Source organism: Gobio gobio, assembly GCF_949357685.1.
Source record: "Gobio gobio genome assembly, chromosome: 14".
NCBI classification, from domain to species: domain Eukaryota; kingdom Metazoa; phylum Chordata; class Actinopteri; order Cypriniformes; family Gobionidae; genus Gobio; species Gobio gobio.
The window spans coordinates 24,034,837-24,050,787 of NC_137107.1; the positions used below are offsets into that span (position 1 = coordinate 24,034,837).

Below are 15,951 nucleotides of genomic sequence, written 5' to 3' on the forward strand. Positions count from 1 at the left end.
AACCCCTGGTGCGGAAAGTCACCCCGCCTCTTCCACTGGACAGAAGGAGAGATCACTCTGCACCGAGAGGATGCTCAACCAAGGTAATGGCTCATGTGGAATCAAATGACAAAAGTCATAATGCTGGATTTACAAAGGTCAGCCAAATTAGTGTAACCAAGGCAAACAGTTGTGCCTTGTCGAAACCCTCAGAGACACAGGATAGCCAAGTTGGCTTGAGTAAACCTGATGTTCTAGTCAGTGAAGCAAACTTGAAACCAACAAACAGGACAGACCTGGCACTGCGAACTAGAGAGGAGACTTCTACTGAAGAGCCTACAGCAGAGCATGAGATGACCATCAGGTCTGACAGAGATCAACTTCTCCCAGTAGCACTGCAATATTGTTCACCCACAGCAAGTTGGGAGCAACAGAACCATGGCAGAATAATCAGTGATGGCCTCCAGACACCATGCCTTCCTCCCAGGTCACAGAGTTCAGTGGGACCTCTGTCTGCTTGCGTCCTAACAGTTGCTTCAACACCCATGGTTCCCTCATATTATTACAAACCCAGTCCGCTGGGTTACCAAACAATCTCTCCTCATATTGGAGCCGTTCATGGCTACGTTCAAGGGCCTGTCTTGTTTCAAACACCTCTTTATAACCAGCCTCCTGCATCAAATAGTCATACCCCCCTCCTGAGATCCCTCTCTGAGGATGGAAAAGCTCTTGCCCAGCCAACAGATGGCTCAACCAGTCAAGCTCAGAACAAAGAAGCAGGGCTAAAAATACCTTCTCCAGAAAGCCAACACAACACAATCTTTGTTGCTCCAATGAGTGGAGAGGCTAGGCTTGGCGGTGCAGGTGTGCTGTATCCAGAAGCAGGAGGAAGTATAGCAGCCGGACAAAACCCTCGCCAACTGTTGCTTGACCCGGAAACTGGCCGCTATTTCTATGTGGACATGCCTCAGCTGCCACAGCGCAAGATGCTGTTTGATCCAGAAACTTGCCAGTATGTTGAGGTCTTACTGCAACAGCAGACCCTTCCCAGTGCTGTTTTGCCCACACCCTGTGCCATACCCTTTGCCTCGCTTCATATCCCACCCATGTACACCCCACAGTGCCTACCTTATCTACAGTCACATCCTCAGGTGCTCCCGCCATCAGGACCATGAAACCTGATGGAACCTATAGACTGTGGAAGATAATAAGTCATGCCCAAGGATCCAATTGCCCAGTGCCTATTAAGTGCTGGATAAGAGCTGTTTATAAGCAACTGAATGCATGTTGACCATCTGCTGGCCAGGCCTCAAGGCATCAAAGCTGAAAGCGTATTCTGTTATCATTGCACTCAACACTCCTTACTTCGTAAAGGCTACCTCTGGACTTGGCAACTGAGACTGGGTGAGACTGATTATATCTGTTGAAATGTTGTAAGATGCATATGCATTCACACATTCAGGCTACATAAACAGAGCAGGGGCTTAAAGGGGAGAAGGGCTCAGATCACCTCTGGTATGGGCAATTGAGACTCACCAAGGGACCTGAGTGTCCTGAGCTTGTTTAGCAAGTATAACAAAGGTCACTATTTTTATATTTTGAGCAAAACCATGGCTCTGTTTCATGTAAACTATGGCTTAATTAAGCACTTTCTGACAACACTTTAGTTTTTCACATTTGTACACTTACATATAAATGGCATATTAGTGTCTCAAATTACATTCAAATTTTGATGTGAACTGCTTTTAAACTGAATTTGCCCAAGAAATTTGGTTCATTGTCCTCCTACTGTTTATGAGAGCCCTTTGCTTCAATCCACAGGGCCGTTATCTGAGATTTAGGCTGGATTATTGACTATATTTAACTACCCTATTGAACCTTATTGTAAAATGTTACAAATAAATCAAAATTGACATGAGAAAGACAAACATTATTTAATTATTTATAACGAGCACATCTTTGAACATGTGGACAGATTGTTTGTTCTATGGCTCTCATAGAATACATAATACACTCACAGTATTTATAAACATTATTAATTACAATAATATGTATATACATTATGATTTATGTGTATTATAAACATAATTTTTCACCACTTTCTGAAGCTAAACATTTCTGAGCACATTTTGTTTAGTGTTAATCACTTGCATATTTTGTACACAATCAAGAGGTAATAAAAGAAAAGAAAAAAACCTGACCTACATTTTTTTGGAAGTCATTTCAGTAAAATAACTAATGCTTTATAATCAAATAAAATTTCACATTTGGTTTGATGTTTGACACACGCAGACCCTTTCATTCCTTAAACTGTTCATCAAAGTTTTACTTTAAATATATGCACCCATTCCTCAATGTAGCATTTAACTTGTTTGTTTGTGATGCAAAACTAAACAAACATACAAATTTTGTGCAACAGCAAAATCGGTGCACAGTTGTGAAAAGGAAAAATCTAGCTAAATTTTGGTGCAGACTATTTCAACTGGAGCATCAGTCACACCTTTGTTTATTTTTATGTCCTCCTCCTCATATTTGCGGGATGATGGCCTAAAGCCCTGGAAAGTGGGACAGACCGGCAGGTAACGCAAGCAGCCTGTCTTCCGGACCAGCCCCATCCCAATTGGAAAGTCATATGTGTCCGTTTTTACTGTTCCTGCTCCTGAAGAATTCTCAGCCCATTCTACCAGACCTCGCTCTTTTCTGGTGCCTGCACACAAAATATAGACACGTTGAATGTAGAACAGCTTGCGCGACTGCCTGCTTGTAAATTTACACTGCCTTTGTTATTTATCCAGTGAATTTGTATTTACTCTGTCGGATGCATACCTGGGATTGTGTTATCAAGAACAAATGCAAGGAATCCCCCCACAAACATCTCTGTTGTCAGGAGCACTGTGATGATTTGGTCCAGCTCTGCCACACCTGTTGAAATCAATCAAAAGAACGTGTATCCACAGTAACATGTGACAATATCTACAGCTTTCTTGCTGCAAAAAGAAAATATATCAGAAAACACCATCAGACATATGAACCTGTTTTAATGATGCCAGGATGAGTGTCCAGGTAATTAGGCAACATGAGGCCAAAAAACATGGAGAACCCCAGAACAAAAAGATTTCTGGAGGAGTTCAGATCCACACTCTGTAGGTTTGACAGTCCAACAGCTGTAATCATACCTGTGTAGAAACCAAAACAGAAAACAAGTTTAAAACTACACACAATACATATACTACTGTTCCAAAGTGGGGTTTTGGTAAAATATGTAAATAAATAAATGAATAAATAAAAAGAATTTGAAAAGTGTTTCTTATGCTCACCAATGCTGCATTTATTAGATCAAAATACAGTAAAAAAAAAATTATAATATTGTAAATTATTATTACAACAATAACTGTTTTCTCTTTAAATTTATTTTGAATAATAGAAAGGTCAAAAGACCAGCATTTATTTAAAATGTAAATATGTTGTAACATTATAAATATCTTTATTATCACTTTTGTGTAGTAGTATTTTTTTTTTTAAAACTTCAATCTTCAATAGTAGTGTGTAATTAATGATGACTGGTTCCCTAAAAATGTTTGAAATACAAAATTCATTCGTGGCATGTTGTCAACTTGGATGTGAACTCTAAAGGGCGAAAATATGCACTGTTTGGCCCTGTCCCAAAACTCCACAAGAACGCAAAGGCACAAGAAGTGTGCCATTTGGGACAGGGCTTTACTAGGGAGATGCAGGGCTCTTTACTGACACCCTGTGGACAAAGTTGGGACAAAACATCTGCAAATGCAAATAGGTCAAATAAGCTCATTACCAAACAGGGTGCAGAACATCCCTCCAAGGACAGGGTCAGGTAAGGAGGCAAACAGGGCGGTGAACTTCCCAATAGTTCCCAATAAAAACATTATGCCTGCTCCATACTGTATCACCCTCCTACTTCCCACCTGTAGGATAAATCGAGACACTTGAGAAACCACTGCTTGTTGGTCAACACAAAATATTTAGGACAGTGAAAACAGAGCAAGTGAGGAGACAACATGAGAGTTGTGAATGGTGTATACACCTGATATCAGCTTCACTCCCTGAAGGACTGTGATCAGATGTCACAAATACAGACACTATACATAATTCTGTCTAAAGCTATACACTGTGTTATGCAGAGCCGAAGAGCTCCCACTATCTCACCTTTGTAATGCCAAGCACCCCTATGTTAGGACTGGAAGAGGTTGATCCATTTCCTGTGCCCAGGAGCCCCGCTATGATACAGCACAATCCTTCGGTAAAGATCCCCCTAGAAAAGAAAAAATTATAGTATGCCAAAACCTTCCTTATACAAAAAACTAAGAACACAGTAAAAACACCAACTAATAACATTTTTGTCCTTGATTTCCATTATGTTTTAATTATGTAAAGTTTTTAATTGTTTTTCATGACATTTCCCCCACCTTTTCTAACCCTGAGAATGAAAAAAAGAAATCTCTTGCTCCTTTGATTTTAATATTTATATGTAAAGACTGTCGAGTTTGCTGTCGGGTCCTGTGTAGTTGTAATTTGGCACTTCAACTTAAAGGGATAGTTCACCCAAAAATTTAAATTCTGTCATCATTTACTCACCCTCAAGTTGTTTCAAACCTGTATGAGTTTCTTTGTTCTGCTGAACACAAAAGAAGATATTTTGAAGATTGTTTGTAACCAAGCAGATAGAGCAACCATTTTGACTACCATAGTATTTTTTCCCCCTACTGTGGTATAGTCAATGGTTGCTCTCTCTGCTTGGTTTACTACATGCCTTCTGTCGTCTGATACTTCTTAGCAAGTAAAAGCCCTTTTAGTATAATTCTAAGAAACGTCCCTCTTCAGGTCTTGGTAAATGTGTTTTTCTGCTGTGAAATCTTTACAGATTTGTATAAAGTAAACGTAAGAATACGTTTTACATTGTTAGAGATATTTCAAGATGAACACTTACTGGCCTGGAGCAACTTCATGTTAAAAATCATGTTAAAATGTGAGTATCAAATATATGATACGTCTCAATCATTCCATCGTAAAACTAAGCATTTCATCTTACTAAGACATATTATTGGGAGATAGAGAGTGACAACTGATATTCATATGCATTTAAAGTAAATAGTCTGTTATACTACAGAATTTGATCTTACTTTTTGGCCATATAATGCTGTGTTCCAGGCAGGTTTTTGAGCCCGTAAATTACAACTTCAAACCCCGACTCACGACTTTGTAGCGTTCCAGGCAAAGTCACGCCAAACTCCCTGAGTGCAAGGAATTGTGGTAGCTAGATGTAAACGCATGGCGGACCTTACGGGACTTATGCTCATTTACAATCATTTCTATCGCCAAAGGTGCTTACTTGCTTATTAAAAACGGAGTATACGGCAAGAGAAGCTGTTATACCTTTTATTTAACGTTATTTGTATATTTGTTTCATAAACACCGCATCCGTTTGGGCCTGTCGTTGTTGTTTCGCGGGCTATGTGACGTCAGAGCTCGTAACTGGGAGTGCATCGTTCCAGTGCACTTTCACGGGTAGAAGGTTGGAAAAACGGGTTACAGGTTGCCTGGAACGCGGCATAAATATCAACAACTGCACTAATTTGCATATTTCCCCCCCAGTTTGGGGCTCTGAATAAAAGTAAGGTGAATTTTCCTTCCTGGAGTGTTAAAGGGACAGTTCACCCAAAAATGAAAAGTCTGTCATCATTTACTCACCCGCAAGTTGTTTCAAACCTGTATGAATTTATTTGTCTGCTGAACACAAAAGATATTTTGAAGAATGTCAGTATCCAAACAGTTGATGGGCCCTATTGACTTTTTTTTTTCATACTGGAAGTCAATGGGGCCCATCAACTGTTTGGACATTCTTTAAAATATCTTCTTTTGTGTTCAGCAGAAGACAGAAACTCATACAGGTTTGGAACAACTTGAGGGCGAGTAAATGAGGACAGAATTTTCATTTTTGGGTGAAATATCCCTTTAAGCTATATGAGCCATAAAAGCATACTAAAAAAAGAACACATGGTTCATAATATATATATATATATATATATATATATATATATATATATATATATATATATATATATATATATATATATATATATATATATATATATATATATATATATATATATATATATATATATAATTTCAAACTATTATTTTATATATCAGGCTTTTCAGGGTTAACAAACAGTTCTGAAATGTCCAGCATGTAAATTTAATTATTTAAAAAAGTAAAATCTGATTCCTCACGATATGACCCCCTTGTTGTTCTTACCTATTGATAGCGTGCACAGGAGGAGGTGGAGCTCCAGAGAGGCGAGCACAGGCGTAATAATCCCCGATAGACTCAACAATACCAGCCAGAGTGGCACTAAACATGCCTAGCACTCCTGCTAACGTCACTGTCGGTAAACCCCACTGACCTGCGACACACACAAAATCATGAAAACGATCAGATTTGGAAAGAGTTCGGCCATTAATCCACCAATATAATTCCCTTCTAATCGTTTTACTGTGGAGAAAAAAAATTAAGTCTTAGATTAGGTATAAGTCAAGGTGACATTTTCTGATAAACAAGCTGTTATAAATCATGGGTGTGTGTTACAGGAAGCAAGCAAGGTCCTTACATGGATAGGGGAAACGAAACCACGGGGCCCGGGTCATAATATCGCCCCGGGAGTCAGTGCGAGCCTTGTAGCCGTACCGCTCTGGGTCATTCGGCAGCACATCCGTCAGGGTGAGAATATAGCAAACCAGCCACACCACCATGATTGCCATGATGATCTACTGGAATCAGGATAATCAGTTACTAAGGACAAACTGTTCAGAAGTGAGCATTTCAATCTGTAAGCACATTGATAAAATGCGCCACATGGGGTAATTTGAACTTTGTTCAAAGTCCAATCAGAAAGTTTAATTAATTGTGATAAATACTGTGTGTGTTCATTGATTAGCCCTATGTGTATGACATTATCAAAAGGCAAAATGCATGATGATGTAATTGATGTAGAAAGGGGTCCGTACTGGAAACATCTTGAATATTTGCACGTGTGTGATGTGACAGCCTTTTTCTCTGGAATAGCTCGGGAAAGGACAAGCCCAGTTCCTTAGATACTGAGCGAACAAAACAATAAGGAAGATGCACCTGGAACGACAAAACACACAGATGTGTTGAATCGAAAACCGCTAGTGCAGAGATAAATGAGCATGACATTTAAAAAGCTCAAGGACTCACAGCATAGACAGGCCCCAGTGGCTGCCTGCGCGGTCTCCTGCCGTCTGGAAGACAGACAGGCCAATAAGGGACACTGTGGGGGTGACCGTCAGGGGCCCGATTGAGTTAAGCAGGATGCCAGGGATTCCAGCAAACCCTATGACCACCTCAATCAAGCTGGACACAATGATAGCGCCCTGAATCTACAGAGAATTGACACATACACACAGGTCAGGATACAGCGCAGCACAAGGAGTGATAACTGGTTCAATCTTTAGACGTTAGTCACGCACCTCTCGTATTCGTGGGTGCCAAATATGAGACGTGTTGAGAGGAATAGACCAATCTCCGTAAATCTCCTCTGTGAAACCCAAAACCAAGGTTAAGCATTAACTTCCACACAGATTTACCAGCACAATGTGGAATGTAAACAGATTCTCAATAGACAATGCTTTCTAGAAAGAGGACTGATTTACACAAAAGCACAACTTTGCTGTTTTTTTTTTAATACTTTAAAAAAAAAACTTGATTCTCGTTGGAGAGTGCAATCTTTAAGACACCAAGTTAAAAGCAGTGCAAACACTTTAAATTGTTGGTCTACTCTACATTCAAAAGTTTGGGGTTGGTCAGATGTTTTAATGTTTTTGATAGAAGTCTCTTATATTCACCAAGGCTGCATTAATTGACTAAAAACAGTAATATTATGAAAAAATCTATTAAATATATGAATAAATGTAAAAAAAAATTTCAGCATCATTACTCCAGTCTACAGTGTCACATGATCCTTCAGAAATTCATTCTAAGATGCTGATTTGATGCTCAAGAAACATTTCTTATTATGATAAATGTTGAAAACAGTTGTGCTGCTTAGTATTTATATGGAAGCCATCATATTTATTCACATTTATTTCAGGATTATTTGATGAATAAATCAAAAGAACAGCATTTATTTGAAATAGAAATCTTTTTAAGATGACATTTCAATAAAAATAGTTTGACTACTTTTTAAAAACATCTTAAAAAGCCTCCAATTCCAATTACTTGTGCTGTCTTTTGCTGTTTTGGTGGTTTAGGGAGTCTGTCACCCCAAATAAACACATTTGCAAACAATTGCTGCATCCCAATTCAGAGGCTGCATCCTTCCGAGGATGCATTCGAAGGCCGATTGCGTCACCGTTGCGCGACGAAGGCTGTGCCAATTGCGGCCTGGAAAGCGTCCTTTGCCGTGAAACGAAGGATACAACTAGCCTAGAAATCTAGACGCACCCTAGCGGCAGAAAATGTATTTTGCCGCGAGTGTAGTCTAGCAACTCTCGGTAGACCTGAGAGCTGGAAAAACCAAACTCTGGTCAGGCCAATCACAGCGTGTGTAGAGTCGGTGGGCTGGCTTAACATAATGACGGCACGGCAGAGTTGCGGAGGTTCTGCTTGCTAATCGTAAACAAAGAAGCTGACGAACAGCTGCCTTTTGAATCGGCTTTGGCCGCGACTAAGACTTGGAGTTAAGCTTTTCTTTGAGAAAAGAACAAAGAACGGCACTGAAGTCATTCTTAAGAAAAGAATATATCGAAGTTTTGTCGATCGAATATGGCGAAAGTCTATCAACTAACGTTAGCTCGGCTTCACCTTCTTCTTTGCTCTGGTTGGTCCAATTGCGTGCAGAGGGAATTTGAAAGACAACCGTTTATCCCGCCCCTCGGATTGAGCGCTGTCAATGGTGAGTTTCCAGACCCAACATCTTGATGTGGGTCTGGCTTGTCAGGCTAGGATACAACAGCTGGATACAACCTTGCCTACCCCAGAATTCATTGTGCAACAATGACAACCAGACATTGCCGAATTACACTTTTAAACGTAAGTATTGGGTTTCAACTTACTGAAATATCTAATGACACAAATGTAAAAAAAACTTTAAAGTGGTTCAAATGTTGACATATCTTACTAAGATGTGATTAGTTTATATACAGAAATGGACCATGGTGAACATAATTAGACATAATTAGTTTGTGAACTGTGTTTTGTTTTTAGACCGTTTAATAAAACTTTTTATACAAATATTCTAGTACAAATCTTTCTAGTACAAATGTTACTGCCGCTAATTAACGGCAACTGTCACAGTTGCTAGTCACCAAGAACAATCCTCCGTATAGACCGTCCCAACAACGCTCAGTCCGACCTTTGCGGCCTTTGAAGGCATGGCCCTTGAAGTCCAAGTCCTTCGCAGGATGCAGCTTTTGTAATGGGGTACAGCCAATGGCTGATTCCGAAATCGCCCCCTAAACGCTAAATCACTATTCCCTAAGTTAGTCCACTAATACAGTTCACTTGAAGAAGTGAATGAAAACGAGTGAGTAAATTCGGACAGCTGTTGAGTGTACATCAGCTCTACACTCATTATTGCGGTGCAATGTGGGATGGAATGAGTGCACTCGATAACGTCCACTATGGTTTCGGACACCACTACAAATGGCTGTCCCCTCAAATAATGCATTATAATTGAGGGCATAAGGGGGGGCGATTTCGGATTCAGCCTATGTTTCAGTAGCTTCAGTATAACTTGGCGATATTTTGACATTTTGCTCAATAGCGTATACTGCACACACTCAATTATTCGAAAAATATACATTTTCAAAACTTAAAATACCTGCTACAAAATTAGCGTTGGGCGTGTTTAATTTATGTCACAGAACAAAACGTCAAAGTACCACAGGCTTTATTTTACACATAAATCGAAAACCCCCATTATAGGAAAATCTCAAAGGAACCAGCGGGGAATAGTCTTCAGGGTTCTGATGTCATACTTGTGCCAGTCTGTTTACTCTGCATTTTAACCTGCGAATAGACGCTTGCAAAGTATATCTATGTTGACTTGAGGAGGTAACCATAGACACAGTATCAGACAAAATATCAACAAAATGGAAAATTAAAGGGATAGTTCACTCACAAATGAAAATGTTGTCATCATTTACTCAAACTCATGCTGTTCCAAATCTGTATGAGATTCTTTCTTCTGTTAAACACAAAAGAGGATATTTTGAAGAATGTTGGTAACCAGACAGTTGACGGCACCCATTGACTTCAATAGTATTTATTTTTCCTACTATGGAAGACAATGGGTGCTGTCAACTGTTTGATTACCAACATTCTTCAAAATATCCACTTTGATATGCACAGAAGAAAGAAACAGTTTTGGTTACTGTATGAGTTTTGGAACAATTTGAGGGTGAGTAAGTAATGACAAAAACGTCATTTTTGGGTATACTATCCCTTTAATATTTGGTTTTCTGCAAATGGAATATGCCTGAAATCTTCCCCCACTGATAGTGATTGTAACAATTCACAGTGTGCAACACTGTACCTTCAGGAGGACATTTCCATCTATCCAGCCTCAGAATTGCCTGAGCAGGGATGAGAAAGGCAAAAGCACTCGCCTGGAACAAAGGCAACCTGAACATGGCACAGAAAAAACATTTAAACAGTGACAACTAATCACATATTTCTGTACTAAAGCACACATTACATAACTCACCTGACGCCAAATGTAGTCTGTATGAGCGTAGTGATCCCCACACAGGTGAAGATGGTGCCCACTAACTGGCTGACAGTGTACTGGTCCTCCCCCACACACATGGCTTCAGCCAATAGGAATGGTACAGCAATAGTTCCACTGAAGCAGGTCAGGTAGTGCTGGAGATCCAGAGACAGAACGTATACAGGCGTAGGAAGGTTTAGAAGGGATGGGGATGTGAGTCAGACCAGAAGAGAACATGAGAATGTAAGTGTACCTGCAGTCCCAGCAGTATGCACAGATACCAAGGCGGGACGTCCTCAATTCTGTAGATCATATCAAATCCTGCCGGCTGATTCGGACTCCCATCAGACGTCTTGGCCAGGTCAGCAGGCATCTCCTGTAGCTCCGTACCATCTGCTGGCACAACTCCATCTGAAGGCGGGAGCTAATGGAGAACAAACACACATATGATTCATGCTTTTGCTAAAGTATTATTTGTGTGCACAGCTTTTGATGAAGTGCCAGATTAATGTTATGCAAGATTAAATATAAATTGCAAACTTCTTTTTAAAATTAATTTTCACATGCCTGACAAAACTTAAATATGTATTGGTAACAGTGCTGTTATTGTTTACTAAAGCTATTTAAAATAGTTTTTGTTAACTGAAATAAAGGTAACACATTACAACAAGGTTTTGTTTGTTAGCATTAGTTAACTACATTAGTTAACATTAACTAACAGCGAACAATTATTATACATCTTTGTTAATGTTAATCCGAACATTTTCTAATACATTTGTAAGATCAAAAGTTGTATCTGTTAACATTAGTTATTGCACTGTAAACTAATATTAACAAAGGGTAATAAATGCTGTAAAAATATATCATTATTAGTTCAGATTAGTTTTTGTGTTAACTCGTGTTAACAAATGAGACCTTATTGTAAAGTGTTACAGAAATAAAGTTCAAATAAAATATAAATATTAGATGAAAAACTTAGTTAAAGATAAGTTGAAGTGGAAGTACTAAAATAAAAATATATAAATAGAAATACTAAAATTAAAATGATAACTGAAAATATAAAAATAAAAACTATTTAAAAATATGAATAAATACTATAATAGTATTTAAATAATACTAAAGTAACACATTGGCATATTAGTATCAAATACACACACACACACACACACACACACACACACACACACACACACACACACACACACACACACACACACACACACTCAGTTTTCAATAAAATAGTATCATTTATCTGTGTCCATGAATGATGTCTCCCTAATAATATTGAAATTAAATCATTTTTAATTACCGTACATAATAAAGAAAAAGTGGCATTGTTTGAATAGTTTGAAGCCAAGTTCAAAAGTTGGCAAGTTACTCTCTCATTTACCATTTATAATTCACTTAATATTTAATATTTAACTACAGATACCGTATCTAACTGCAAAAGACAGCAAACAGACTGACCCCACATAAAGTCTATGATACTGAATATGAGTGGCCTTCATTAACCAAATAATTCAAACAAATCTAACAAACAAAAACAACAAACTTCAATATTTCAAATGTAATTCCTTTCTTCTTTTTAAGTAATAAGTAAGGCTGTAAAACTGCTTGTTCTAGTTTGGCACTATCCCTGTTTTTTTGCAGCGTAGACATTTCTTTGATACGCGTGACAAGTTGAGTGCTCAATGAAGCGTTAAACCAGAGATAACTTGGAAAAAAACATGAATATCATTATTCATCATTAAGCAACCAGACTGTATAAGATTATGTCACTATACCAAACAAATATTGCACACATTGTACCAGGCTTACTGACAATAGAGCTGAAAACAAACATTACAAGTTTATCAAAGGAATTGTCATAGACAACTTTGCTATCTGTGGATGACACGCACGCACACACACACACACACACACACACACACACACACTCACACGCACACGCACACGCACACGCACACGCACACGCACACACACACACACACACACACACACACACACACACACACACACACACACACACACACACACACACACACACACACACACACACACACACATATATATACATCGTATTACTGACTTTTCAGCATCCTTACTCCAGTCTTCAGTGTCACATGATCTTTCAGAAATCATTCTAATATGCTGATTTGGTGTTAACCCCTTAACTGTCACCCCTCTTTTTGAGAATGCACATGCTGTAATTCAAGAATGCTTTGTAATATAGAACTAAGTTTGGTCTTGTTTTAAAACAGACACTCTGCTTTTCACTCGGCAGACACTTGTTTTAAAGCAGACACTTCAGATTATTGCTGAAGTGAAAGCAATTCAAAATGTGAAAGTATGAAAAAAATATGGAAGTTTAAATTTACTGTAAATTAAAAATACTTTACTAAATATTTTTTTATTTTATATAAGATATATATTTTACAAATATGTTTTAATCTAAAATTCCAATAAAATCAAAGCCATATGTCTAAGTTGTGTTCCAAATTTGAAGTTGATATCACAAAAATTGAAGTTCCCATGAGATTTTGTTTAGGTGCTGTACCAAAAATAGCCACCGGGAGTCATTGAAATTCCATTGATTGTTTTTTGATGCATTTTCCTGTAAATTTCTGTCCAAATGTCACTTCCATCACAAAACGGTCACCAAATATGGAACCTTGAGACTCCGACCTTTCCGATGATATGTGTTTTGTCAAGATTAGAAAAGATTTTGATTATAAAGTAGTTAAAAGAAATGTTGTAATATGAAACATGACACCGCCCACTAGGGGAGGAGCCCTAGAATAATTTAAAGTACCATTTCCATGGTAAAGCAATGTCCAATTTCAAAACGGTTTTCACAGGATGAATTTTGAGTTTGTAAGGTTTCGAATTATACCTAATTTATGATAATTACGTAAATATATGATACGAAAAAAAGGCGATAAAAAAAAGAGTGGCAGGTGTCCCGCCAGCGGGACGGGACCGTTAAGAGAAACATTTCTTATTATTATTAATATTAAACACAGTTGTGCTGCTCAATATTTTCTTGGAAACTGTGATTTTTTTTTCTTTGATGAATAGAAAGTTCAAAAGAACAGCATTTATTATAAATATAACCTTTTTCGTAATATTTATTCATTTAATAAATGTCTTTACTCTCTTTTTGATCAATTGAATGTGCCTTTGCTAAATAAAAGGATTAATTTATTTTCTTAAAATAAAATCTTACCCTAAACTTCTGAATTGCAGTGATCATGATTTCAATAAATAAATGAATGAATGAAAAAATTAATTAAGCAGCTAAAACGGTTTTCAACATTGATTATTAAAAAAAAATATTTCTGATGGATCATGTGACACTGAAGACTGGAGTAATGATGCTGAAAATTCATCTTTGCCATCACAGGAATTAATTACATTTTGAAATATATTAAAACAGAAACCAGTTAATTTAAATTGTAATAATATTTCACAGTATCACTGTTTTTACTGTATTTTTGAGCAAATAAATGCAGCCTTGGTGAGATTAAGTGACTACTTTCAAAAAACATTAAAAAACCTCAAACTATATATTTTTAGATATAGAAGACCTCAAAAAAAAAAAAACTATAAGAATGAATAGTTTTTGCAAAACTGTTTTATAGTCAACTTACAAGGTGGATTGAGAAAATAATTAAAAAAGTGAACAGTGCAAAGAAACATCATATCTCTAGGAATGTGACTTATCCAATCAAATCAGTGGACCAGAACAGACGGTTCAATCTATCACCTACATTTCATCATTTAACTAACAAAAGCATAAAACTACTGCATAAAAGTAAATACTCTTATAGTAAAAAAGCTCTTAACTCATTCAGATCATTCACTGACTCAAATTGCCCAAAAGCAAACATTTTTTTATTTTTTATTTACCTGCTCCTCACATCCTGAGAACTTCTTTTTAGAGTATCTTACACTTCAATAATTTTCTAAATAATAATCCAGCACAATTCTTTTGAATCTCATATCTGAGCACATCCATATGAGCAAGGCCTTCTCTTAAATGTATTTGCTCTGCATGGCCAGGATTCAGACTTAAATTTGTAAGCCATCAGAAGAACACAGAAGAAAAGAGACAGAGCCGAGACGGGAAAGAGGATGTCCAGAGGGACTGACAGGAAACCAGTGACGTAGAGGCACAAACACAAGCTATCAAGACATTTCCCTCAAAATAAAATAGAATTTAGTAATAAAGAAAATGGCTGAGAGATGTCTGTATGAGATGTCATTACACAACTTTAGCTTTCCAATATGATATTTAACCTATGCTTCCTGTTCTTACTTTCCTTGAGATAAACATCTGCAGTGTGACCAAATCAGTGTTTTAATTCACAACAATGACACCATACTTAAAGGATATTTTACCTTAAACTCCTCTGCAGCTTCTGACTGATTCATTGGCCCTTGGATGTGCTACTGTCTCCCAGAGGCCACGTGAGACCTGAGACCCGGCTGGCCGCAGAGCGCTGGTTTTATGGGAGCGCGAGAGACAGAAGGGGACCAGATTAGACAGGTTAATAATCTGCCCTCAGTCCTGGACTTTACTCCCCCTGCCTGCGCTCATCAAAAGGAGCTGTGTTCATGAAGCAATGGGAAATCTCCTTTTGGATGTGAACCGCGGGGACCCTCAAAAACACAACACGTGAGGTTATTCTTCAGGGCAAAGACTTTGGAACAGTTATCTAAATGCAACAAGGTCTTATTTCCTTCTAAAGAAGTGTGGTCTAGTGGCAAATGTGAAATTCAGTCATATAACTGTTAAAGAACACATCAAAACAGGCAAAACGTGTGCAGTCCCGTGTGTCTGGTAGATGGACCTCCTCAGTAGATCTATAGCCAATCAAAGCAATACAAACCTTGGGTGCAAATTTCCACTGTACTCTTGGACCACCCCATATTGCAGAAATAAACATGCGACTTCACACCTAGAGGTGACATTTGTGGAGCTGCAATATAGGGCCAGAAGAGGGCGCTACAGATCAACTCCTCATCTGTGTGAACCTGTGGCTCTCTCTATCAAGAATATTTTGCCAAATAAACCCAGGCCAGATAAGGTGATCAGGACCACAACACTAAGTGAATGGATCTTTGCAATAACGACTGAACGTGTGCAGGCTATCCCATATATTACAAATACACTTACCTAATAACTGGACATGAAATATTGTTTTGA

General features: G+C 38.0%; 1 protein-coding gene across 1 annotated transcript; it reads right to left on the minus strand.

Moving 5' to 3' along the window:
• Positions 1-1,895: 1,895 nt before the first annotated feature.
• Positions 1,896-15,227, minus strand: slc23a1 (solute carrier family 23 member 1). The gene is made up of 14 exons (XM_079835221.1): positions 15,144-15,227; positions 10,996-11,166; positions 10,740-10,897; positions 10,569-10,657; positions 7,504-7,571; positions 7,232-7,413; positions 7,021-7,141; positions 6,624-6,780; positions 6,272-6,419; positions 4,162-4,267; positions 3,791-3,920; positions 3,012-3,155; positions 2,806-2,901; positions 1,896-2,686 (listed from the first exon to the last, which is right to left on the minus strand). Exons 1-14 carry the CDS (start codon positions 15,174-15,176, stop codon positions 2,436-2,438), a joined length of 1,854 nt encoding a protein of 617 aa, XP_079691347.1. The 5' UTR covers positions 15,177-15,227; the 3' UTR covers positions 1,896-2,435.
• Positions 15,228-15,951: the final 724 nt, after the last annotated feature.

What these genes read in the sequence shown, in the direction of transcription:
- slc23a1 (XM_079835221.1), bottom strand. Translation starts at nt 15,176, where the DNA reads ATGAATCAGTCAGAAGCTGCAGAGGAGTTTAAG. An exon ending in GTTTCGTTTCCCCTATCCAT is followed by an intron (nt 6,420 to 6,623) that starts GTAAGGACCTTG and finishes TGTGTGTCGCAG; the next exon opens with GTCAGTGGGGTTTACCGACA. An exon ending in TCCTGGCATCATTAAAACAG is followed by an intron (nt 2,902 to 3,011) that starts GTTCATATGTCT and finishes TGATTTCAACAG; the next exon opens with GTGTGGCAGAGCTGGACCAA.